At 39.0% G+C, this 26,202-nt stretch overlaps 2 protein-coding genes across 3 annotated transcripts in view; both read left to right on the top strand.

Annotated features, from left to right (window-relative positions):
- il34 (interleukin 34) overlaps nt 1–4,418 on the top strand; it is a 28,002-nt gene extending 23,584 nt beyond the window's left edge. For both annotated transcript variants that reach the window (XM_085280542.1, XM_085280543.1), the window contains exons 7-8: nt 70–253; nt 1,054–4,418. In XM_085280542.1, coding sequence (XP_085136668.1) covers nt 70–253; nt 1,054–1,112 — 243 coding nt within the window. In that variant the 3' untranslated portion in view covers nt 1,113–4,418. The remainder of the gene's footprint in view (nt 1–69; nt 254–1,053) is intronic.
- Nucleotides 4,419–5,189: 771 nt separating this feature from the next.
- Nucleotides 5,190–24,693, top strand: lonp2 (lon peptidase 2, peroxisomal). The gene is made up of 17 exons (XM_085280544.1): nt 5,190–5,539; nt 6,946–7,081; nt 10,221–10,334; nt 12,022–12,153; nt 12,823–12,945; nt 13,031–13,191; nt 13,389–13,483; nt 14,487–14,605; nt 14,731–14,870; nt 18,134–18,275; nt 18,594–18,744; nt 19,049–19,175; nt 19,765–19,904; nt 22,888–22,973; nt 23,290–23,497; nt 23,595–23,785; nt 23,871–24,693. The coding sequence occupies exons 1-17, from the start codon at nt 5,307–5,309 to the stop codon at nt 24,099–24,101; spliced, it is 2,529 nt and encodes an 842-aa protein (XP_085136670.1). The 5' UTR covers nt 5,190–5,306; the 3' UTR covers nt 24,102–24,693.
- The last annotated feature ends 1,509 nt before the right edge of the window (nt 24,694–26,202 follow it).

The following is a 26,202-nucleotide window of genomic DNA, read 5'->3' on the forward strand; positions in this document are numbered from 1 at the left end:
CTTATTGATCCCTATTTTTTGATTCAGGCTAACTGACTCACTATGTGTTTGTGTTTTTTGTGTGTTTAGGTCTTCCAAGAGGACCTTCCAGAGAAAATCCAGGACATTTGGGATAGTTTAACAGAAAAGCCTGAAAACATGCCAGAGTCTAGTTGGCGATTTGCTACTCCAAAGTCTCTCTTGGACAACTTGTGCCGCACCATGTACTGCCTCTTCAGTGAATGCTTTTCCAACGCAGACGTTCAGGAAGACTGTAAGTATAAGACAGGAAATGACACTGTAGGCTGTAATTTGTTTAAGAACCATCCCATGTCAGCTTTTAAATGGGTTCATTTCGTTAAGATGATGTCGGGTATAAACTCCCCAAACAGCTCATTACATAATGTCAGTCTTGATGTTAAAGAGGCATCAGCATTTGTTTTTCAGATTTTGGATTAGCTAAGATTCTGCAGATGTTTCCTGTCAGACAGGACTAAATATTTTATGAAACTCAGGGATGATAGAGTGGAAGTACATTTTTCAGTAACGTAGACTTTCCAGCAAGGAAGCAAGTGTCAAATTAGATGCCTTATAAGAAGGCTGTGGTTGGGAATCATGACAGTATACACACATTATTTTTTGGGTTCTAGCACTGCTGTGTTATGTAAGTGTCCTGCCTGGAACACCTAGCCAAACTTTTGATGCTCTGAGTTGTCCTGCAGCCTTTGCCAAACCATCTGGATGAACTGTGTCTCAAGATTTTGATAAAGTGAAATGATTGAGCACACACATGCACAGAAAAACACCGTTTGCATTTAACTTTTGTTTAAGACTCGCATCAGCAACAACGTTAAAACCACCTGACAAAACAGCACGAGAGGCAGAGTTTTTCACTGGATGACACAACTCCAAAGGGGATTTGTTTCAAAAAGGTCTCGGATCTGTTCTGGCATGATCTTTCACTTGCCTGAAAGAGAAGTTATATTGTTATACTGATTATGTGGCAATAAAACATGATGAGGAAAGCTAATGTGTAAACGCCTAAATTAGTTTCTCTTCTCATTTGTTTTTCAGACTGTGAAGTTTCTCATTGGCGGAAAGGCAGGAAGAAAGACATGCAGCCTGAAAGCTGAGAAGAAGCAAGCGGAGTCAAGTTGTCCCTAGTGATTAGGGATTAGTATTATTTCCCTTGAGCTATAGGGAGATGGGTAAAAGGACAATACACACTGAAATGAGAGTTCAGACCTGATTTGTGAACATCAATAAGTCTTTTCCAAATCTGCTATATAGAGCTAAGATTATCCAGAGTTTGTCCTCATAACTCTGTGTGTCAAAGCAGATGGAAATTAAAGACATAATATCTCTCAAACCTTTGTGAACCTAAAGGCTTTCTGTTAAATGACATCAAATGAATTTTTGAGTAAAAATGCCAGCTCATTGTCTCTTGGCATCCTCTCAGATTAAGATTATAGCGTTTTTGGATCAGATTTGCTCATGTTCACAAATAGCGACTGAACTGATGTGTGGTCAATATTTTATCTAAGGTGGATTCTTTCTAAACAAAGGGTTAATGCTCACCTGCAGCTTCGCCAAACCACTGCTCAAAAAGTTGTGATGCGTTCCTGCGAGTCTGTGTGGTTCACGTCAGAGGCCGAGGACAGATTGGGAAACTTCAGCTGACTTTGTACATTTGCTAGAATTCTCCTCTTTTGAACATCAGTGTGCTAAAGCAGGAGCAGTGTATATGAACTCCAAGCGTAAATGCAAACTGATAACTACTGGTCTTATTCTACAGTTGTTGACTGTACATTTTTATACAGCTGCCCAGACTGCTTAGCCAAGGCTGTTGAAAAATGTGTGCTCATTTTGGCTCCATTTTATGTATTTTTTTCCTATATGTTTATTATGCAAAGAATGAGATTGGAAAATGCATTCATCTCCCTCCATCCAACCTATGCATTTTATACTTGCTGTAGATCTCTTATGATTTTTTTTCATGAGGCAACTATTAAATAATTTGAGGACTTACTAGCTAAACAAAGCTCAAATGATTGTTAGCATTTTAAATATGAAGTTAAATCACAGTCAGATGTTGTTTGTCCCATAGTTAAGTTATATTCTATAAAAAAATATATAATAATAATAATAATAATAATAATAATAATAATAATAATAATAATAATAATAATAATTGACACTTCTGTCTGTTGTCCATTATCTTGAGTTACCCCTCACAGAATTTTAACTATGAACATGTTGGAAATGCACACAAAGACAGTTGCAAAACCGAAATGTAAAATTCAGCTCAGTGTAGTTGGAACATTAGAAATCTTGTGGGATTGTTCTCAGCATTCAAATCATTTTCAACACATCCATACTGAGATTTAATATCAGGTTCCTCTGCCATTTTCTTTCTGTCAGAGTTAAGAGTTACCCCTTAAACGATTCAAATCGAGGCAAGGTTATGAGAAGGTAAGGCAAAGAGAAACATACAGTTTACTACAGAAGTTGGACTTTTGGCTGACAAGCACTGTAAATATGTGGGAAAAAAAGGAAAATGTAGGCAAGTCAACAAGATTTTCATGCAATATCACTTAGAGTTTAAACCTTTACGCACGGGAACAAGCTTCAAGATGCATTTCAAAGTTCACAAAAAGTGTTATGGTGCTTCTTCAGTGGAGTTTTGGACTTAGAGATTCTATTCTACATGTGCAACTATATAAATACTGACTGAAAAAATGTTTTTATGATAGGCGTAGTGCACATAAAAAAACAGACCCATCCATAGTTCTGTGGTTACCTCAGCAGCTAGTGTTTCTGTTTGGAGTGCCAGTGAAGATTCACTTAAAAAAGGCCCTCTACACAGATTTGTCAAATACAGTAGTCGACAAACGTAGTGAAGTAAAAAGTAGTGCAGTTTCAGCTTTCTTCGGGGTGTGTTAATAGCCAGAAATCTAGCTTCTTACATGCTGAAATGTTCACACCCTAACCTCTTCTTTGGTAATAATTAACTCTGATTCTCAAAATTGCTAACTAACCAGGGGCTTGGATGTGATCATGTACACTTCAATACAGTAAATGCTTAACATCTTTACTGAGCAGCTGCTGTGTCAAGGCAACATCAACAACTGTAATGGGTTGCATAGTTTTTTCCCCCACACTGGAGCACATCTCTGTGGAATTTTTCTTATCTCTTATTATCAGCCAAACTGCAGTTTGGTGGGGGAAAAAAACAGCTGGATGAGGTAAAATGAACAGAAAAGTAAGCAAAACAGCAAGCCATTAAAACAAAGCAGCTTATGCTAATATTTTCAGCTCGCAACCATCAATTAATTTCAGCTGCCATAGCCATATTTCTAAACTCGGCCATTCAACACATTTAACTACTTAAGGCAAGGGTGAGCAGAAGTTAAAGGGAGTTACTTACTGAAGACAATCTGCTCACCCCACTGTTTTCCTTAGACTGTTGTTTTTCCTCATTATACTTTCCATGCACAGCGTTCATTGCTTTCAAATCGAAACATACTGGTTCAGTCAGTTTATGGTGCAACATTCCCATATCCCCTTATTTGCGTTAGGGCTGAATGTATTTATTATCATTAGCAATGCTAACAGTTTCAAAAACACACTTGAAATGCCTGTGCAAACATTGCAAAAAAAAAAGAACTGGTTTATCGTACCAGCTAGGAGCAGTCATTATCCTTCCCTTTAAGATTGTTATGTTAAAGGATACTGTTTGTTGAAATGAAACATGAAAGAATTTAACTTAAACTAAAATAAATTATATATATACACATATATATATATGACTTAATAATGAAATATAACATTGAAATATAAATGTAAGTTATCCAAAACTGCATTACATGTATTTGCATTTTTTGCACATTAGAAAAATTGTTTCATTTATAAGACTTCCGTATTTGTTTCTCGTATGGAAAAATGCTTTCTAATTTGTTCATGAATTCACTCCAAACATGAAATATACACGTAAGCCTCGCAAGCCTGATCTTGTCACTCTTTTGGAGGGAGAACGATGATTTTCATATATTATATTTAGCATCAGATTTTTAAGGGGCAAAACTTGGGTTGGTTCTCATGTGCAAAAGATGCTCTGGAATGATGTAGACAAGGAACAGCAGAAATTGGTGTATTTCTATCACACTTTCTCAATCACATGTAAATGTATGGCTGTTTTTTGTAACCACAAGAGCGAGATGTATTCGAAAATCCCTTTTTGTGAAAAGTAAGTAATATTTCCTGCCTGGCAAACACATGGATGGCTTATTGTCAGAAAATAGATCTTAGGAACAGATTTGTTGTTGTTTTTTATACTCGAGATATTGAATATTTATTTTCTTTTTTTAAAAACTGTACTTTGCTATAAGAATACTTTTATTAAAGAAATAAATAATAAATTGCTATTTTTTATCAACTAACCCTGTATTCAGTCCTGTGTTTTTGGAAAGAGTGTCCAAATATGATTGTGCACTATTATTTTACTATTTTTAAGAATCTTGAATAATAAAATGCAAGTTGGGGATTTTTTAAAAAAAGTTTAATTGATTATTAGTAGAGCTACTGTGCAGATTGATGTTTTAAAATTAGTTTATTATTAACTAATCAGCGTTACTTAATCAGCATTGCATAAACATATCAGAAATATAATTTATCTGGCTGTGAGGAGTATTTTTTAAACTATACTATGCAATGAATATAATAGTAGATAGTGTGCAGCTTGCCATGTGACATGTGGTCGGGGGGGGGGGGGGGGGGGGGGGGTCCTATTCCTCTGCGGGGCAACCTGCATATGGCCAATAAAGCATTCAATTCAATTCAATTCAATTCAACTATTCAAAATTCATATTTTCTTCCACCCTGAAAACAGATTAACGAATAAAATCGTGAAAGCTTACTCAGTCTAAAGTTCGTTTTTTTGTTTTGTTTTGAAATCATTATGCGAACGCATGTTGTTTGTCCCTCTGCATTCACCGTAGCCCATCCAACAACTTCCGACAGGAAGTTACGATATGGGAGAATGACAGAAAAAAGCTTTTTCGGATGTAAAAATAGTTTGAAAATGAGTATAAAAACTCCCAGTTGCGTTGTAGTTTTTAAATTGCTTCGAATACGAGTTCTCTTTTTTGCAATAGAAATTAAATGTCCTCATCAGGGCATCAATGAGAGGTTTATTTTGAAAGTTCTACCCGGAAGTCTTGTGTTTGATCTCGGCTGGCCTACTTAACAGCAAAACAAGTAGGTGTTTACTGAAGTTGTGTTATAAAACAGTCACTGGGCACCGACATTTAAAAAACAAAAACTGGACAATGGTCTCCGGCGGTGCAATTCAGATACCGAGCCGTCTCCCGTTGCTGCTGACCCACGAAGGAGTTCTTCTCCCGGGCTCCACGGTCAGGTTCAGCGTGGACTCCCCACGGAACATGCACCTTGTCCGAGAGCGGCTGCTGAAGGGGACTTCGCTGAAAAGCACCATCATAGGGGTGATTCCTAACACCAGAGACCCGGAGCACGACACCGACGACCTCCCCACGTTGCACAAGTAATGAACTTGTAGCTGTGTAGCTTTCTGTGGGTTTACACGGTTGTTGTGTGGAGGTGTGACATACAGCTGATGGGTCCCCTTCAAGTTGTCATAAACGTAACAGGTCACAACATCTCTGCAGGATAAGGAAGAAGATCAAATATATTTCCAGTACACAGGAGTATTTTATGTGTTTAGACGTCTGTAGTGTGTGTCATCGTCAGGGGAAATGTACTGAATATTGGGTAAATCGAAACTCAATGCATATTTGAGCATGTACTTTACCTACCCCCCTTTTTTAAACTATTATTTGTTCTAGAAACATCTCCACTTTTACTGTAGCCATGAAGTCGGAAACGGCCGGGCAAGCACAGAGAAGCGGACTTTAGCCTTTAATCAGTGGACTCCAGATCAGTAGGTTACCAAACAGCGTGTTCCTGTCTCTAGATTGGTTACCAGGAAAAAGATGGTTTGTCCGACACTGAGTTAATCTGTGAGGAAGGTGGTCATGCTATCTTAAATCATAAAAATTGTAGAACATTTTCTCAGATTTCCCTAAAAAAATGTACGATTTCAATTTTGATTGAATGATTGAATGAATGATTTAAGGCTTTTTTGAAATATATATGACTAGTTTAAATGTGAAAAATAAATCAAGCAATTGTATAAAGTTCCATATTTAAAGATGCACTAAAAAAATATGTGACACTGCAAAATGAAACCTGTAGAAGAAATACTTGAAATACTAGAAGCTATCAGTGGGTAAGTTAATCCAAATGAAACACAATTCTGCCATTTCCAGGTGAGGCTCTGATTATAACTGAGGTAATAATTATAACTGAATTAAAGGCTTTTATCTTTAATATTTTCTGAGATATATTCATGCTGTAATGCACCCTCATTATTTCCAAGTGCAAAAAAAACCAGACCATTTTTCAAGAAAATGTATCTTGAAAACTACTAATATCTTAACAACAACAAAAATCACTGTTTTTTTTTTTTTTTTTTTTTCAAAAATTAAGAGCTTTTTTTTTTTAGGAAAATCTGAGATAGTTGAGCAGAAAGACCACATTGATTTGAGATGGAATGAATAAATCCTTATAATCCTCTGCAGTGAAGGACAGGAAATACTTGCACTTGCTCATGTAAATGTTTGGCGCTTATACTTAAAATGTAACAGGGTTTGAATGAAACTCAGATGCTTGATTTTCCACACACTACAGCACACTTGCTGCTTATATGAAGCTTAAATGACACTGTGAAAGGCTCCAACACGATCAGAGGTGTGAATACTGAGGCTTTGCAAGCATTTAAAATCAGAACAGTTTGTTGTACTGCAGAATGCAACCTTTCAGTGAACTGCTTTTCAATGGCCACCTCATCTGTCACACACTCTCTTTCTCTCTCTGTGTGTGTCTGTGTAGAATTGGTACAGCAGGGATTGCAGTGCAGGTAGTGGGCAGTAACTGGCCCAAACCTCACTATACCCTCCTCATCACTGGACTGTGCCGATTCAGTGTATCGAGTCTGTTAAAAGAGCGACCCTTTGTCCTGGCAGAGGTAAGCTGTCGGTTTGATTTGATGTTAAAATATTGGAGCAATTTTTTTTTTGTAAGATAAACCTAAGTTTCTGGATGTGCTGTCTATTTAATGAGCGACAGTGGTCATCATAAGTGTTCTGTTTTGTACCTGTAACGAAGCAGTAGTATCACTACATACTGATGATGTACTCTGATTTAGTCAATGTAAGAAGTATTCTTTCCTGCAACACTGTATTTACTAGTTGCCTGAGGGTAGATAATAAGAAATGTTTTGCTATTTCCTGTTGTTGTACAGCAATATTCTTTGTAAACACACTGTTAATGTTTTTTATGCTTATAGTAAACATGACAAAAGTTTCAGGTAATGGGGTTTCCATACTGTACAAGTGATCCCTGTGAGCCAAAAGCTCAGATTTCTGCACAGACTGCTGCAAACATTTTGCTTCTGATTTGGTTTTCTACTCTCAGCTTTACATCATGCCAATAATAGATGGCTTGGTCCTTAATATGCTAATCTCAGGCACATACAGTGGGGCAAAAAAGTATTTAGTCAGCCACCGATTGTGCAAGTTCCCCCACTTAAAATGATGACAGAGGTCAGTAATTTGCACCAGAGGTACACTTCAACTGTGAGAGACAGAATGTGAAAAAAAAATCCATGAATCCACATGGTAGGATTTGTAAAGAATTTATTCATAAATCAGGGTGGAAAATAAGTATTTGGTCAATAACAAAAATACAACTCAATACTTTGTAACATAACCTTTGTTGGCAATAACAGAGGTCAAACGTTTACTATAGGTCTTTACCAGGTTTGCACACACAGTAGCTGGTATTTTGGCCCATTCCTCCATGCAGATCTTCTCGAGAGCAGTGATGTTTTGGGGCTGTCGCCGAGCAACACGGACTTCCAACTCCCGCCACAGATTTTCTATGGGGTTGAGGTCTGGAGACTGGCTAGGCCACTCCAGGACTTTCAAATGCTTCTTACGGAGCCACTCCTTTGTTGCCCGGGCGGTGTGTTTTGGATCATTGTCATGTTGGAAGACCCAGCCTCGTTTCATCTTCAAAGTTCTCACTGATGGAAGGAGGTTTTGGCTCAAAATCTCATGATACATGGCCCCATTCATTCTGTCCTTAACACGGATCAGTCGTCCTGTCCCCTTGGCAGAAAAACAGCCCCATAGCATGATGTTTCCACCCCCATGCTTCACAGTAGGTATGGTGTTCTTGGGATGCAACTCAGTATTCTTCTTCCTCCAAACACGACGAGTTGAGTTTATACCAAAAAGTTCTACTTTGGTTTCATCTGACCACATGACATTCTCCCAATCCTCTGCTGTATCATCCATGTGCTCTCTGGCAAACTTCAGACGGGCCTGGACATGCACTGGCTTCAGCAGCGGAACACGTCTGGCACTGCGGGATTTGATTCCCTGCCGTTGTAGTGTGTTACTGATGGTGACCTTTGTTACTTTGGTCCCAGCTCTCTGCAGGTCATTCACCAGGTCCCCCCGTGTGGTTCTGGGATCTTTGCTCACCGTTCTCATGATCATTTTGACCCCACGGGATGAGATCTTGCGTGGAGCCCCAGATCGAGGGAGATTATCAGTGGTCTTGTATGTCTTCCATTTTCTGATGATTGCTCCTACAGTTGATTTTTTCACACCAAGCTGCTTGCCTATTGTAGATTCACTCTTCCCAGTCTGGTGCAGGTCTACAATACTTTTCCTGGTGTCCTTCGAAAGCTCTTTGGTCTTGGCCATGGCGGAGTTTGGAGTCTGACTGTTTGAGGCTGTGGACAGGTGTCTTTTATACAGATGATGAGTTCAAACAGGCGCCATCCATACAGGTAACGAGTGGGGGACAGAAAAGCTTCTTACAGAAGACGTTACAGGTCTGTGAGAGCCAGAGATTTTCCTTGTTTGAGGTGACCAAATACTTATTTTCCACCCTAATTTACGAATAAATTCTTTACAAATCCTACCATGTGAATTCATGGATTTTTTTTCACATTCTGTCTCTCACAGTTGAAGTGTACCTCTGGTGCAAATTACTGACCTCTGTCATCATTTTAAGTGGGGGAACTTGCACAATCGGTGGCTGACTAAATACTTTTTTGCCCCACTGTAGCTCTAGCTGGCAGCACAGAAGCCCCACTCATCTGCTGCTCAAGCCTTCTTTTTCCAAGGTCCAGCGCATCAGAAGAAATCTGACTAAAAAAGGGGGAAACTAGATTTAAATTGGTTTGATTCAAGCAGTAAAGTGGAGGACTGCACCAAGGTCAAGTGTAATATTGAATTTTCTGAACTGTAAATCATGCAAACCCACAAGTAATAGAAGTAGCATTAGTGAGAAAAAGGAGCAATAGCTGAACATTATAAATCCCCTAAAAAAAACCAACAAAAAATCAGTCTGAGAAGTTAAAGGTCACCTGATTCCACTACTTGCCAAGTCCAGCAAGAGGTTCAACAGAAGTTATAAGCTGCAGAAATAAAGTTTGTTGGCAAGTCAGCCAGACATGCCTAAGGCTGAGATTATAACTCCTTGTGCACATGGGAAGCTACAGACACACAGTTGTTCCTATTCAACAACTTTCAAGTCAGCTTAGGATGCCTGATGCATTTCATACGTGCTCCGTAGATCTACATCTATAGAAAGATGGATTCCTTATTCGGAAAGTCTTGGCAGTTTCCCTCCATGAATTACTACACGTTTGATTTTCTGTAAATCATTTAAAAGTCAAATTGTGCAGATGTGGGTGGACACTGATCGTTGTGTAGTACCGTATCTCTTTCAGGGGCCGTTTTGGGGTTTCCAGCACATGTGCAGCTGGCCCATTCAGAGTAGGAGTGCTCACTTTTCTAAAACCAACGCATCACTTGTACTGCGGCGTAATCACTGACCTCCACTGTCTAGTTATTAAGATGGGATTAAATTGAGTGATAGTGAGAATACATTTTTATTACCCGGTGTGAATTAAAAGTTCTTTTATCAGCATTTAAACAAGATCATCTAGTGTATGACTTTTATAACACCATTTCATCATTAAATAAAGTAATGAAACATGTTTTAGCATATTAGAAATGCACAATACACAAGTATGTGTGGCCTCACAATGTGACTCACTTTTTATTTAAAAAAAAAAAAAATGACAGGTGAAGCAGTTAGATCAGTTGGAGCGGTATACGACCCCACAAAGAGATGCCACCGCAACAGATGATGGAGAGCTGGGGGAGCTGTCGGAGAAGTTCTACCAGGCTGCTGTACAGGTGTGTGTGTGTGTGCGCGTGTGTGTGTGTGTTTAAGAATTTAAGAGAGTGAGGTCGTAAAAAAATTCATGTCTTGAAAAACTGATTAAGTTAAAAACAAAAATGCCTTTGTAAGGAGGAAAAAAAATGCCAAAAGGGCGGTGCAGACTTGATGAGTGATGACTGACGGACATGTGAGGGTTCTTTAATATACACTAAAGTGTTACATACACACAAGAGCTGTTGCCTACAAAGAGACTTGCATTCAGCAAATTACTTTATATGTGGACTAAAACATTTCTTGATTTTTCACAGCCTGCAAAATCTATGATGTGTTTGTATATTCAAAAATATATATAATTTAGGCAAAAAAATTAGACACAACAACTGAAACGACTTTAACATGTGTTGTCTTGAAGAAATATTAACTGAAGTTGGATTGGGGCCAGGCTGTATTTTAATGAAATACCACTTTGCATTAAAATACTCTAAACTGTGAACATTCGTGTTTAGATTTGTGGAAAATTGAGGTATAGTTAAAAAGAATCATCAGAATTGAAAAAGCAGTGGAAAACATTTTTAAAACACCTACTGGTAAAATGCTGCCCCCTGCTGGCGAAAGTGTTGTTAAATTTAGCAGAATGTGCTTTTTGTTTTGTTTTTTTTACAAAAATTACTTTTGAGGGGAAAAACAGGGAATGCCACGTCTTCAGTAAATTTATATTGTTATTTGAAAATAGTCCCTTAAATTATAATGCACGTTTTAAAAAGTTTTATTTAGATTATGAAATGGCTAAATAAACACTAATTGTTGATACCCAGTCAACTATTCGATTTTTAAAAATGTATTTATTTATTTATTTTCATCTGGCAGATGATTTTGTAGAACAGCTCATGTCATTCTGAATTATTTTTTAGGCTGCTGTGCACGCACAGCGTGTGCTGTCTCCACAGCTTGTCAGTTATTTTCTGGTTAGAATCTTTTCTCTGCTTTGGCTGCCAAACAGCCTAATATAGTTCTACTGTCATATTTAAATATTTGCTAGTTGTTGTTTTTTTGTTTTTTTCACCACAAACTACTTTTTTTCCTCTCAAGTATTAACTTTGGCCATACAGCTCAGTTTAAGTGTCATCTATCCACAACAATAACTCATAAAGCAGCTGTTTCATCTAGATGTTGCTTTGAATATATCAGATCCTGACTTCTGTACTGAGGTCGGAAGTTGGGTTTCCTCCTGACTTCCTTTCCACCTAAACCCTGTTTGCACATCCAACCAGCAGAGTGGGATGTACAAATCTATGTACAAATTAAGTTTGTGCGTGTCATTTTACAATGAAGCGATCTGCAGATTGCAGCTGCCACTGTATGCCCTTTACTTATAAAAACTTCATCTCAATGTTTGCATTGGCAGTTTATGTAAGAGCTTGTTGTCAATTATTTTCAAAACTTACCAAACTGTGAAATATGAACATTTTTGAGAATAATAAGAAACAGGCAACTTTTTAAAAATGTAATATAGAAGTAAACTGTGCTGTGCTGCAGCATGATGTGATGGATCAGACTGAAGATGAAAACATACACATGCAGTTGGACTTGATTTATTGTGTTTTTTTGTTTTTGTTTACACATTTACGTGTGTGTGTGTGTGTGTGTGTGTGTGTGTGTGTGTGTGTGTGTGTGTGTGTGTGTGTGTGTGTGTGTGTGTAGTTGTTAGGTATGTTAGACATGTCTGTTCCAGTCGTGGCCAAGTTCAGGCGCCTCTTGGACAGTCTGCCGAGGGAAACTCTACCTGACGTTGTTGCCTCGATGATCCGCACCTCAAACAAGGAGAAACTCCAGGTGAATTCAAACTGTATACACAATCAAAGCTTTAGAAGAGCCAACATGTTTTTATTCATTTTTTAGAAATCAAAAAGGTTTTAATCTTGATGCAAACAGTTTCTGCAAGTGTTCTAACTTCAGTTGCTCTGCTTTTGCCAAATACCCATTTTAGCCCAAACTACTTGTGGCCCCTCCTGCAGTAAATCCTAGGTTTACTGCAGGAAGGGCATCCTACATCCTGAAATATGGTGATCCTTTTGATATGGCAACTACTTGGGACGTAAAAGGGAAGCGGACTCTTCTTCTTCCTCCTCCCCTTCTTCTTTCCTTCTAGTCTTCTTCTTCTTCTTCTTCTTACTCCTCCTCCTACTTCTTCCTACTGTTCCACTTTTTACATTTTCTTACTTTTCTTTTTCTTCCTCTACCTTTCTTTCCTCTTCTTCCTTCTGTTCTACGTCCTTGATATCCACAATATTTGACAGTATACTTAGAGGAGAAAGAGAGAGGTCACTATTTGTTGGGGTTTTGAAGCAATACAGGAACTTTCCACTTATTCTGCCATTTAAGGATTTAGTGCTTTATTTTTTAGCATGAAAGCACACATTGATGTGATTTTTGACTTTTTTTTTCCCTCAACAATAAATCTTCACAATAAATAAAATGTGTTGTTTTCCATGTGCTGTGAAGGTCCTGGATGCATTGAGTTTGGAAGAGCGCTTTAAGAAGGCCCTGCCCATGCTGACCAGACAGATAGAGGGACTAAAACTGCTGCAGAAAACCAGGAAGACGAGTCCTGATAATGAGAAGAGGGTAACAGATGTGCAGTCCTTGTATGTTCACACTGTGATTTACATTCCAAATCTCGTGCTCACATTTGGGATTCCCCTCTGTTTAGGTGTTGGTGCGGAAAGGTACAGTGTTCCCAGGTCGACAGTTCAATCTGGATGAGGAGGATGAAGATGATGATGGTGATGACACAGCAGCCTTGGAGAGGAAGGTTCATGGGGCGAACATGCCTGAAGCTGCCCTCAAAATTTGCCTGAAAGAACTCAAAAGGTAAATTTCATACAACATATACACAATATAAAGTGTATTTGTGCATACTTCACAAACACAAATAATGCTGCTGCTTTTACTTGTTTAGACCATGTTTAGATCTGGCTCTGTTTGGTGTCTGTGTAAACATGATCCAGTACTGTAATTAGCCTTAAATACTTCAGTTAGATTGTTCATGTTCCTCTTCAATCTGTCAGATTGAAGAAGATGCCTCAGTCAATGCCTGAGTATGCCCTGACCAGAAACTACTTGGACCTGATGGTGGAGTTGCCATGGAGCAAAAGCACCAAAGGTAAATTAATCTGCAGACAACTTTTAATGGACGTCAGCTCAGTTAAACTCTTTGGGTTTGGTAGATTTCACTGAGCCGTAGTAGTGACAGTAAAAACTTTACAGACTTTGACATTGAGAAGGCTTTGATATGCAGCTGTCTGCTTTCCAGGTCAAAGCATCTACTGCGTTGATTAAGGCTGTCATCTTTTTAATGCGTTCTTAAACAATAATCAAAATGAAATAAACATTCTCAGTCTCTTTGGGTTTTGATTCGCACTCTTTAAGCTACATTTTTAAGGTCAACATATCCTGGACACCAATTATTTGAAAGCTTGGAGTTGTATTGGTAACTCATTGAAGTGTTATTGGCTATTCATAACCAGCCACTTTGCGCATACAGTTAGTTGGGTGGACTGAATCAGGCCAAATTAAATGGCGCTACACAGCGTCCCAGCATACATAATAATGCTTGAATTTCACAAGAACTGTTCTGGTTTGTCCCTGCTGATTGCAGGCGTAAACATGTAACCAAATATAAGTAATGACTCCAAATGTTAAGGGTAAGGGTTCATTTAGCAGCAGTGTCAGAGGTCACAACCAAAGTATGCGCTGCTCTCTGACATCTGATTGATGGACCTCTAAAATTTGCCAAACCACTGTGGGGCAAATTGTCTACCTGGTTTTTGATGTCTGTGTATGTTTCTTTGGTCTCACATTCAAATTGCTACTAGAGCAGGTCAGCTACTAACCGGAAGGTTGGTGGTTCTATCCCAGGCTCCTCCAGTCTGCATGCCAAATATCCTTGGGCAAGATACTAACCCCATGTTGCTCTCCGATTCATCCATCGGAGTGTGAATGAATGTGTATGAATGTTAGATAGTGAGCACTTAACAGTTTAGAAAAAGTGCTTGTGTGATTGGGTGAATGAATTAGTTGTATGAAGCGGTTTGAGTGCTCAGAGTAGAAAAGTGCTATATAAGAGCCTGTCCATTTAACTCACCTAAAACACTTAAACCTTCTAGACTGCCTGGACATCCGAGCTGCACGTACCCTATTGGACAACGATCACTACGCCATGAACAAGCTGAAGAGACGCGTCCTGGAGTATTTAGCTGTCAGGCAGCTGAAGACATCACTCAAGGTGCTTCCTTAATATCCCAGTCTACGGATGCTTAAAGATGAAATCTTGTGTTACACAAAGCACTTTTCTTACATTTGTTATGTATTAATCTTTGAGTTTCATACTGCTGTATCTGCTATTTTTAGGGCCCCATCTTATGTTTTGTGGGCCCTCCTGGAGTCGGTAAGACGAGTGTAGGACGCTCGATTGCCCGAACTCTGGGCAGAGAATTTCACCGAATTGCTTTGGGAGGCGTCTGTGACCAGTCTGACATCCGAGGACACAGGTATGCTCATAAGATTGTTATGCAACTGAAGGTTTCGTGTCCACAGTGTAGACTGTGAGTTTTCAGGTTGCCCATGTATAGCAACAACCCCCAAAAAATACAAACTACAATAATAGACCTGAGATATGCTAGTTTTTTAACCGTTTTACCAGAGAAAACTGGTTTAACAGACGAACAGCTGATTCTGTTCGTCTGGACACTGATTGTTATTGTGGCTGTGGACTAGTTAATTTAAACTTTTCCATGTGTCCCTGTTCAAAAACATCTGAATACAATTAGTAGGTCATTAGCAAGACTCTATAGAACTTGACTGCATGCTGAAGTGGCAACCCCCAACCCTATTCAAGTAATTTTAAGGAAATTTACCGGTAAATATTTGGAAAAATGACAAAAGTGCTTTTATTGCGTCATGTTCATTCACTCGTGAGCTGCTGTAACATAAATCAAATGGCTGAATTGCCACCTCAGCATGCAGTCAAGTTCTATACTCTTTTACCAATGAACTACTACTGTGTGTTGCAACAGGGACACATGGAAAGGTTTCAGGACACCGGCCCTTGAGGATTGGAGTTTGAGATCCGTGGTCTACTCACACCCACCCACACAAAGCGTGTTGCTTTCTTTGGAATAGAGTCTGCATTTTTATTTAAATCCCTGTTTCCCTGCAGCGTAATTTTTTAAAAGTAGGGTAAAGATACAAATTCCAGACTTAGGACACCAGCTGAATGTGCCAGTATTTTAATTCCTGAACTAAAATAATAATATATTACTGGATGATTCCACCAAGGAGCACCCCTGAAAACTAAGATAATGCAGGTAAATGCTCCCTTTGTCTTTCGTCGTCATATTCAAACTTTTGCACCAGTTGTTGACACTAATGTGTCCACTGACTGCACTGCAGGCTCACAGTGGCCCTACCAGTCACAAATGGATATTGCATCTTTGGAATTAGGAACTTTGTGAAGGTGTGCATGAGTGAAACTCTAAATAAGTGCAATATAAATAAATATAAAGCAATATGTAATTGTAAAATTTAACAGGTAGATCTTTGTTCTTTTTTCTTAGGCAGGATTCGTGCCAAACAGCCTTTCATTGTTCTTGTAACAGTGACAATAAAATCTATCCTATTCTATTCTATTACTGTAGTCTTGTTATGTAGAACTCTTTTAAAGTGGCTAGAGAAATGTGCTTGAGTATATTGTTTTCATGCTGGGACTTAAATTGCTCCGTGGACGTGTGGTGGAGCAAAAACACAAGCTCGCGTAACATAAGGCATTACATTTGATGCTATATAAACAGTGTTGGTCAAGTTACTTGAAAAAAGTAATAAGTAACTAATTACCGATTACTCCCCCCAAAAAGTAATCCCGTTACTTTACTGATTACTTATTTTCAAAAGTAATTAATTACTTAGTTACTTAGTTACTTTTTAAAAACACGATTTACAACCTGAAGAGGTGATAAAGTGATAGATCTTTCAGCCCAATTCTACTTTTTCTACAATCCATCATACAAAATGTAATCAAATGGAAACGTCTCTTTTTAAAACTTGTTTTATTAGTTTTAATCTTTTAAATTTATGTATCAAGCAAAAATTAAATTATATGCAACATTCTCTGACTGGAAGAAATTTGTTTAACATTTAAACCTATTTTCTACACATTCCAGCACATAAAATATATATTTTTTGTGTGTTTACACTCAGTCTTTCACATAGATGCAAGTAAAACACACAAAATAAATAACATGAAAGACTCAGCGGTCCTTTTGCTCTATTTTCACCTGTAAAGCAGGAGTAGGTAGGCGGAGGTGTGCTCTGGTGCAGGTGTGCCGCAGCGGTCAGTGGAAGAATCCGCGAGTTTCTCTGTGAGTTTCCCATTACGTGGTACCACACTCGGTGCTTGCTTGGAAGTTTAGGGGTTTTTTTCGCTGTAAAAAGAAGTTTTCTTCCCACGCACAACGGACGCTAATGTTTTTGTCACTTTTTTATGGAATCAAACTCAAAGTAAGGTCAGTACTTCCACACTTTAAACGCTGCACGCTCATACTCTCTCCCACACTCGATATATGATCCACTGTTGATCTGCACACAGCTGTTATCACGAATGTCGCACTCGCTTACGTCACTGTCATGAGACACTCTCGCAAAAAAAATCACGGTTTTAGTAACGCAGTAACACAGCGTTCCTACGGGAAAGTAACGGTAATCTAATTACCGTTTTTGCAATAGTAATCCCTTACTTTACTCGTTACCTGAAAAAAGTAATCAGATTACGCGTTACTGCCCATCTCTGTTTATAAATCACACTCACAAATAATGAAGCTCACTATGAAAAATCATGTATTTTATCCCAAGTTTTTCCTTAACACTCCCCACTGGGAAAGCTAGAGTAAAATAGTGTCTTTTTTATTTTATTAAGTCCAAAACCTGTACTAAGATGTAATGAAATTTCTTGGGAAAGCCTGCTGATATCATTCAAGCATCCCTTAAAGTCCACTTGGGTTTAATTTAAATGAAGGATAAAGGACATAAATGGATTCGGACAGTAGTCTGAAAGTATTCGGCACATTTGTTGGTTTTGTTTTCTTCTGACTTGGACTTTTACTTTTATGTAGATGACCTTATGTAAATATAAGCTTTGTTTTTCTGTAAAATAAAGAGAGGTCACTGGTAATCTGTGTTTGTTAGAAAGTGTTAAAAGGTTGTCACCAACTGGAAGACAAATTGTGGCCAAGCACATACACCACATCACACAGATCCTCTTGTTACTGTTATGGGTGTCATGTCTGGAGTCTCTGTGCGAGCAGAGAGGCGAATGGGGCAAAAGAGTTCATCTCGGGTTACGTGGATGGTCGTGTTGTTTTAAATCAATGGCTCACATACATATTTACACCCAAATAAGAAACATGTGCATGTCCTACCAACAGCAGAAATAAGGACCAGACTCTTCAAACAATTGATTATACAGTTTGTTCAACTTAAAAATATTTCTGATGTTCTTATGTGATTTAAATCATTTTTATTTCCTACTTTCGAAGCCCACAAACTGCTTTCAGCCAGTACATGCTAGCAAACACTTGAAGCTTGCTTGCATTAGCTTTATTCACTACAGAGAATGTCGCATCTGTGTTTATTTTTTCTCAGATATTATTGCTTGGTAATTCAGTGCATATCTCTAGGGTATATCGTGAGCCTTTGGTTTGCTTGAAACTGAAAAGTTCACAGAGTAGAGCATCATTTTGTGTCTTTGCCATGTCTCCAGGCGTACATATGTAGGGAGCATGCCCGGCCGCATTATCAATGGTTTGAAGACAGTGGGCGTCAATAATCCCGTCTTCCTTCTGGATGAGGTGGACAAGCTGGGGAAGAGCCTGCAAGGGGACCCTGCAGCTGCTCTGCTGGAGGTCAGTCTGTTTCTCTCTCAGGTTACGTGTGATGTAGTATCACGTCTTCTCTGGTTATTTACTCCCTAAACAAAACCTTAATGTTTTGAAGGATTAATTGTCAGTAGCGAGTAGAAACATGCAACATACCGTATCCACCAATTGGTTGCTATAGCTACCTAATTAACCACTACAACACATAATAATTTTCATAATAACACAAGTGTTATTAGTATTCCTGCCCCATGATGCCACAAAGTTCCCACTTACTGCAGTTTGCACAGTTCACAAAAAACACACACACACACAAAATAAAAGGGTTTCTGTGTGCACGCTAAGGTCCTGGACCCAGAGCAGAACCACGGCTTCACAGACCATTACCTGAATGTGGCCTTTGACCTCTCACAAGTGCTCTTCATCGCTACAGCAAACACTACAGCGACCATTCCCCCGGCCCTGCTTGACAGGATGGAGGTGCTGGAGGTACCAGGTGGGTTTAGTCACTTTGTTCTGACGAAATATCTCAGCAGATTTATCAGAGGTTATCATAACAAGAGGGTTTCTATTTTATTGAAAATACGTTCCCAGAACTCCACTATAGAAGTCCAAAAAGTTTCCAATTAAAAGAAAAAACATTTTCCTGTTAAATGGGCACCTGTGTTCCTCAAAGGACATGACATAATCCAAATCTGAAAGATACAAATTATGAGTCATTTTAAGACCAGAGTGAAATCTAGCATCTGATCTCCCTGTTTTGTTGTTGTTGTTGTTTTTCTTTATTACTGTTGTTTCAGGCTACACCCAGGAGGAGAAGGTGGAGATTGCTCACCGCCACCTGATTCCAAACCAGCTGGAGCAGCATGGGTTAACCCCTCAACAGCTGCATATACCTCAGAGCACCACACCGGACATAATCAGCAGGTACAATCTCACACAAACTCAGTCATCGTCACCTAAGACTGTAAGACTGCATAGCCGTTTAAGCTTTATGTTAACGGCAGCACACAGCGGCATCAGTGTCAGATACTGGTGGTGAAACACACTGAAACACGTGTGAATTTTCAACAATGAAATTGTGAGAGAGATGATTTGTTCAGTGACCGTTGATCTGTGAGAATGATTGTTATAGCTTCTTCATTTAAAAGAGACTCGACAGACATAATTTTATAAAAGTAAACTTACATGTAGAATACGTATCACAGGTTCACATGTCTTTCTGACATGCAGAGGCGGTCTGGTTAGTGTGCAAAAAATAGAAAATATATAGGTTGATCTGGGTAGATCTCTTTTGCAAACAAATAAGAAAAAAAAACACATTTCAAAAAGGAGAGAGACGGGTTCTCAGGTTTTCAGGTGATTACAGTTACAGGACAAAACAAAGAGCAAGTACATGACTGACAGTCAGAGTGTTGCCAAGTTTTTAACCCTACCTGATCACACTGTGACTCTCAGTGACAGCTGTGTTTTAGTCATCTGTTATTTGTCCTTCTGTTTGTTCTTCCTCTTTTAGGTACACCCGAGAAGCAGGTGTGCGCTCACTAGAAAGGAAGATCGGGGCGATCTGCCGAGCTGTAGCTGTCAAGGTTGCCGAGGGTCACACACTCACCAAGACAGAGACTTTGACCCCTGAAAACTCAAAACAGCATGGAGGTGAGGGTCTGAACCTTCCATCTTGGTCGGGCTGTGGAATTTAATTTGAAGCTTTAGCTGCAGAACAGCACAGAGCTACACACTAACAAAGCTTGTGCATTAAATACCAAATGTTGAGTCATTACAAATATTGAAAGATGAAGTACAACAGAAAAGAGCATCTTAGTTAACACAGATTTATTTCAGTAATAATAGCAAAATGAAACACTCATCACTGGACTTATTTATTTTATAAATTTATTTATTTATTTACTTACTTATTATGACAAAAAGATTTTGCTAATGCCTTTTTGACCAGAGTGTTTAGGCTTTGTTGCTTTAAGGGTTTTTCTTTTATGTATTTGAAGACCATACTGCCATGTAAAAAAAGAGTTTTTCATAGGTCCTGTAAAATGAAGTTCACCCTGTGATTCAGTAGCTTTTAGAACCTCCTTTAGGAGCAGTACCTTAAAGTAATTCTTTCCTGTATGACTTCATCAGTCTCTCATATTGTGGTGGAATTTGCTCGAGAGCTTGGGGTCATTGTCCTGTTGCATCATTTGAGCCCAGTTTTAGCTGTTGGACAGATGGTCTCACTTTTGACTCTAAACAAATTTGGTGTACTGAGGAGTTCATAGTCCACTCAATGCTCAGGTGCTCAGGTTCTGTGGTAGCAGAACAAACCCAAATCCAATCCAGTCACCCGTCCAATTCTGTGCTTGACAGCTGGTATGAAGTGTTTGTGCAGATATGCTACGTTTGTTTTTTTCCAAAAACAAGCCATACTTGTTCAACCTTTTTCTAATTGTACTGCCATGAAGTCTAACATTTAGCATTCTGAGGCATGTATTATTGTAGGGTGTTAATCCTGTCTTTTAACCTGTGTTCCATGTCGCTCCCCAACCGGTCGCGTCAGATGGCTGCCCCTCCCTGAGCCTGGTTATGCCGGAGCTTTCCTCCTGTTAAAGGGGAGTTTTTCCTTCCCCCTGTCGCCAAAGTGCTTGCTCATAGGGGGTATTATGGTTGTTGGGTTTTCCTCTGTTAAATACAACAAACCAGCCTATAACTAAAATAGAAACAAGGACTAGTGTTTTAGCAGCTCTCTGAGATTTTGTGCAGGTGAAAGAAGGCACTTCAGAATGGAATATTTCAGGCTTTTACCTCAAATGTTTGACTCAACTCAAATTTCAAGTTATTTTCTACATTTTGCAGGGTTTTTTCTCAAAGTTTTGAGTTAGGTACCTTAAAATGTTGACTTACTATCTTGACATTTTAAGATAATAACACCATATTCTGACACATGGATCGCAAAACATGTTTTTTTTTTCATTGGGGGAAACAAGCTTCCAAAGTCTTATTGAACTGCAAGATCCCTTTTTGCTTGAGTCATAATGTAAAGTAAATGTTTTTTTTACTATAATCCAGAATCGAATGTAATTTTTTTCTCATCCAATCAGGTTAGTTTTATTTATATTGGGCCAAATCACAACAACATATGTAACAGGCCTCATATGTAATGAACAGCAACATATTTTACTTGGTATCATAGTATTGTACACTGTAAAACTAACTGATATTATTTGGACATCTTGAAAAGTCGATTGAGCTTGTTCAGAATAAATTTCATGTCAACCTGTGACTTAGTTTGGCGACACAGATGACGCGAGTAACTGACACAGATCTTATCTGTGTGGTTAAACAAAGAACTACAGACATAGTAACAAAGACTGACTGCACGTGAGCAACAACTGGCTAATACGTTAGGAGAAATATCTCCCACAATATAGTTCGGGTAACAGCCGTTAATAATGTTGAGTTAAAACACTTGTGCTTCTGTTCTTTGTTGCAGAGTGCGAGTGTTGGGCACAAGGGGCTGAAATGAGCCTGGGAAAAATAAACTTTGAGTAAATCTTGACCAGAGCAGTTTGATGGATGTTGGTTCATAATGTGATGTTATAACAGACAGATGTTTGACGTGGTGACAAATTACTTATTGGTTGTTTATTTGTCTAATGATCATTTGTAAATCAAATTTTACGTCAGGTGTTAGATATCTGAAGCATGCTCGCAAGTACAACATTATGATTTTTATGCTAATATCCTAAATAAACCTTATTGTGCAGTGTCCTACTCAAAAGCACTGGATATTACACAGCAGTACTCAGTTTTTGATTTGTCTGCGGGATTCTCAGTAGAGTAAATAAAAACAAAGAACTACAAAACTCATTTTTGCATCATTAAGTAGCAGACATGAAGACCGGAAATTTTGTTTTAGGTAGAGTGGTTTAATTACAGAGAAAGACAGAAAAATGGGATAAACGTGACATAAGTGTTTCTTTCTGTTCTTTAATGCGGCCTTTGTGTTTCCAGGTAACCACACGTGTGTGTGCGTGTGTGTGTGCGTGCGTGTGTGTGTGTGTGTGCACGCGCACAATTGATACATGTTCTCATGCATTCTTTTTGTATTTTCTAAGTGGTAGCGGTTTTTGATGTTCATCTGTGATATTTGTGTTTCTGTTTGACTTTTACGTGTGTGCATGTTTGCGTCATGTTGGTGCGATTTATGTATATGTGTTCACAGCTGGTTTTTCGTTCTCATTCGCAGCTATGTCACTGCCATTTTTTTCCCCTTTCCCTGTGAAGCCTGGTGTATGTAGTTGTTTTTTTTTAACTAAACAATCTCTAAGATCTGATGATTGCAGTGTGTTTACGTTCACTTGAAATAGTAAGAATATTCCTAACTGCACGAACATGGGTATAAACAACACATATTGTTTCTTTGACATGTAGCTTTCTGAACCACAGGCTACAAAAAAATATGGATGTAGCCAATGTGATGTTATCCACAAATTTGTGAAACCCTTTTCTGAATCCTGAATGTTGCAGGTGTTACCATGTTTGTTGATTTTTTTGTTGTTTCTAGACAGGAACTGAATGCAGTTATTCACACGGCAGTCCTTGATTTAGCTTTCAGTGAATGTTTTGCTGTAATGTTTGTTTTCAGACAAGGCAGCACCTCCAGAGTTGCCCATAGTGATTGATCATATCGCACTGAAAGACATCCTGGGGCCTCCAGTGTTTGAAATGGAGGTAAGCAGAGAGAGAAAGAGCAGCATGTGCAGTGTTCATAATCCACAAGTTTATTACAGAAACATGCAGAATTTATTCTCATGAACATTTTTGACCGCCTGTGGACCTCAACCGATGCGATTGGTTTCCATCACAATCCATGACTCTATAAAGGCAGCCTGTGAGCAGATCTCTCAGCTCCATACAGCTGCTGCTCATCCTGTCAGATTAAAGTCATTTGCCTTTCTCCCTTCATCTCTCCAGGTCATGTGGAACTTGTTTTCTATGTACTTTTATGAGGATTGAAAAAGATGTTTTCACGTGTGCATATTGGCAGGTCTCTGAGCGGCTCACCCTGCCTGGTGTAGCTCTCGGCCTGGCCTGGACGCCGCTTGGTGGGGAGATCATGTTTGTGGAGGCCAGTCGGATGGAGGGAGAAGGTCAGCTCACTCTCACGGGTCAGCTGGGAGACGTTATGAAAGAATCTGCCCACTTGGCCATCAGCTGGCTCAGAGCGAATGCTAAAACCTACCAGCTCACAAACAGTGAGTCCAGATACACCAGTGTTTATATTCTATTTTGTAGTTTTAGAGAAATACAAAACAACTTATGTTGTGCAACTGTGTGTGTGTGTTTGAACAGTGGTGGGGGGTTCAGATCCTTTAGAGGGGACAGACATCCACCTCCACTTCCCCGCTGGAGCCGTCACCAAAGATGGCCCCTCTGCTGGTGTTACAATCGTCACCTGCCTGGCTTCACTGTTTAGCGGCCGACTGGTCAGATCAGACGTCGCCATGACTGGAGAGATCACGTTAAGAGGGCTTGTGCTGCCAGTAAGTTATCATAGTAAACACACATAAAACGATCATCTCTAGTCCACTCTAGTTTTGACAGACAAGTGTGGCCCGTCCTCTGCAGGTGGGCGGGATTAAGGACAAGGTGCTGGCTGCACACAGGGCAGGAGTGAAGCGCGTCATCCTCCCGAAACGCAACGAGAAAGACCTGGAGGAGCTTCCAGCAAACGTCAGAGCCAACCTCGACTTTATCACAGCCACAAACCTGGACGAGGTGCTCAACGCCTCTTTCGATGGAGGGTTTCCGGGAGTAAGCAGCACGCGTGCACACCCTCAGCTCACCAGCAAACTGTAACACACTGCTCAAAACACATTAACAATGTAAGGCATCTGTGATCTTGGATAATTAAGCCGTTTTTTGATCCTTAGAAGAGCTGTAAGGTCTTTTTGCAGATGATTTATTCAGTATTACAAAGCTAACTTGAAGTTGAAGATGGAGCTGAGATACAGGAGAATTCAGTTTACAAAATCCCCAGCTCCTCTTTGCTAATAGCACTGTGCAGCCAGCTCAGAAATAACTGCTAAATATCATCATAGTGGGGCTTTGTTTTTCATTTCAACTGAATAGCTGCTTATTTCATTTACATTGACCTTGTATTAGTAGCCTGGCTATGTCTTCCGAAGCAGGGGGACTAGTGAGTGATACATGCCTTAAAGATTTATACAGGTTGAATTTGTGCGCTGAAAAAGCCCAAATGTGCATGAAGAGTTCTGCTAAGGGAAAGAAATTGATTGATGTTTGTTTATGTAAATTGTTCTCCTTAATCACATATTTTATTTCACTCTAGTTGGATTTTTATCAGTGGATCTTTCACATCCACAATAAAATTTTATTTAGCTGCACTGATGGTGATGAATATATTCTGTGATTAAAAACTGTAAAGATGTTTTGTTTTCATTTCCTCCACTAGGCTGACAAATTGAAACATAAAATAAATTTAGATTTCTTTTATTTACTGTGACATTTACCGATTTAATTATTTAGCCTACGTTTTTCCTGCTCTTGGAACTTTTAGTTGGACAAAAACTAGAACTGTACAGTTGAATATGGATGCATCTTAAAAGTATAGCTTTTTTATGCTTTAGCCTCAAGGATTCAAGTGTGCAGTAGAATATTCAGATGATTAGCTGACTAATATCTTTAATTTGATAGCTCACTGAGATGACTTCTGATTCTGATGTTGTTTTTTTAGTGAGTTATGGTTAAATCATAGAGGGACATGATTCCATAAATACGTGTTTTACTGAAAAGCATAAAATGGAAAACACTAATGTCCAGTTATTTGTTCGACTTTTAAGCAGTCTGAAAATATCACACACATGCATCCAAAGTCCATTGGTGACACCATAGAATACAGTTTCTTCCATGCAACCTCGTATTTTGGTCATACACAGTAATACTGTGTAACAGCTTGAATAGTTGCATGTTTAAAAGTGCTCATTCATTGTAATAAACGTTTCTGCCTCTGAGGGGTGCTATAGAGTCTTCATGAGGCTGCACTTTTCTTCAGTCTTGTTGAGTGCTGCCCTCTTTGTTTTGTCACATTCCACCTGCCTAGTTACTGGTCTAGGGGAATAGGTTTCCATGCGAATCTTTAGTAAACTCAACTAATCTAAGTTCATTATTAATTTCTGCTCATTTGCTTTATAGGAGCTATAATCTTGTACAGTAAGAGATGGGCTTGCTGGCAGCCTGGTGAGATACAAAAACTAGAGATGAAGAATAATATTTAAGGATGCCGTGGCCTTCAAGAGTAATCACGAGGGGAAATGTTTTTTTTTAATGCCTTTCCATTCTCTTCTTTTTTAAATTATAATGCAAACAAAAAATATTCAGTCCACAGTTTTATAGCTTGTCTGACAGTGAGACACGCCCACACATTTGCTGGTGGTAGGAGCCTCTTGCATCACTTTTTGGAGGTACAGATGCCTTTTTGTCAGCTGCTTTGTTTCAGTTGTCGGCTGAGATGTGGAAACCTTCGAATTAACTCATCTGTACCAAAAAGGAACAGAAGCAAGAACAGTAAGAAAAAGTGCAGTACAAAAAGTAAATACATGCCTCATACATGTGATGGCAATAACGCAGCATGCACATTATATGCTAGTGTTCTTGCAAGACACCTCGAGCAGGAGGAACTCCTTTGAGCACAGATTTGTTAGAACAATTTGAAATATTTTGCAAAAACATTTCTTTATGACTATAAGAAGGTTTACTGAAAAAACTTGACAGCCATCATATTTAAATATCACACAAAACAAAACAGTGCAAAGTCTGACTTATTCACTGAAGTTATAAGTTGACTGTACTGGGGGCTACATGTTTGAGTACACATTAGCCAAATATTACACGCTGCACGGTGCAGTATCAAAGAGACTACTGGAGTCAGTGTGCCTTG

This window comes from Mchenga conophoros, linkage group LG7, assembly GCF_057382185.1.
Source record: "Mchenga conophoros isolate Kocher_MC1m ecotype Shallow Benthic linkage group LG7, M_conophoros_male_GT1.1, whole genome shotgun sequence".
Lineage (NCBI taxonomy): Eukaryota > Metazoa > Chordata > Actinopteri > Cichliformes > Cichlidae > Mchenga > Mchenga conophoros.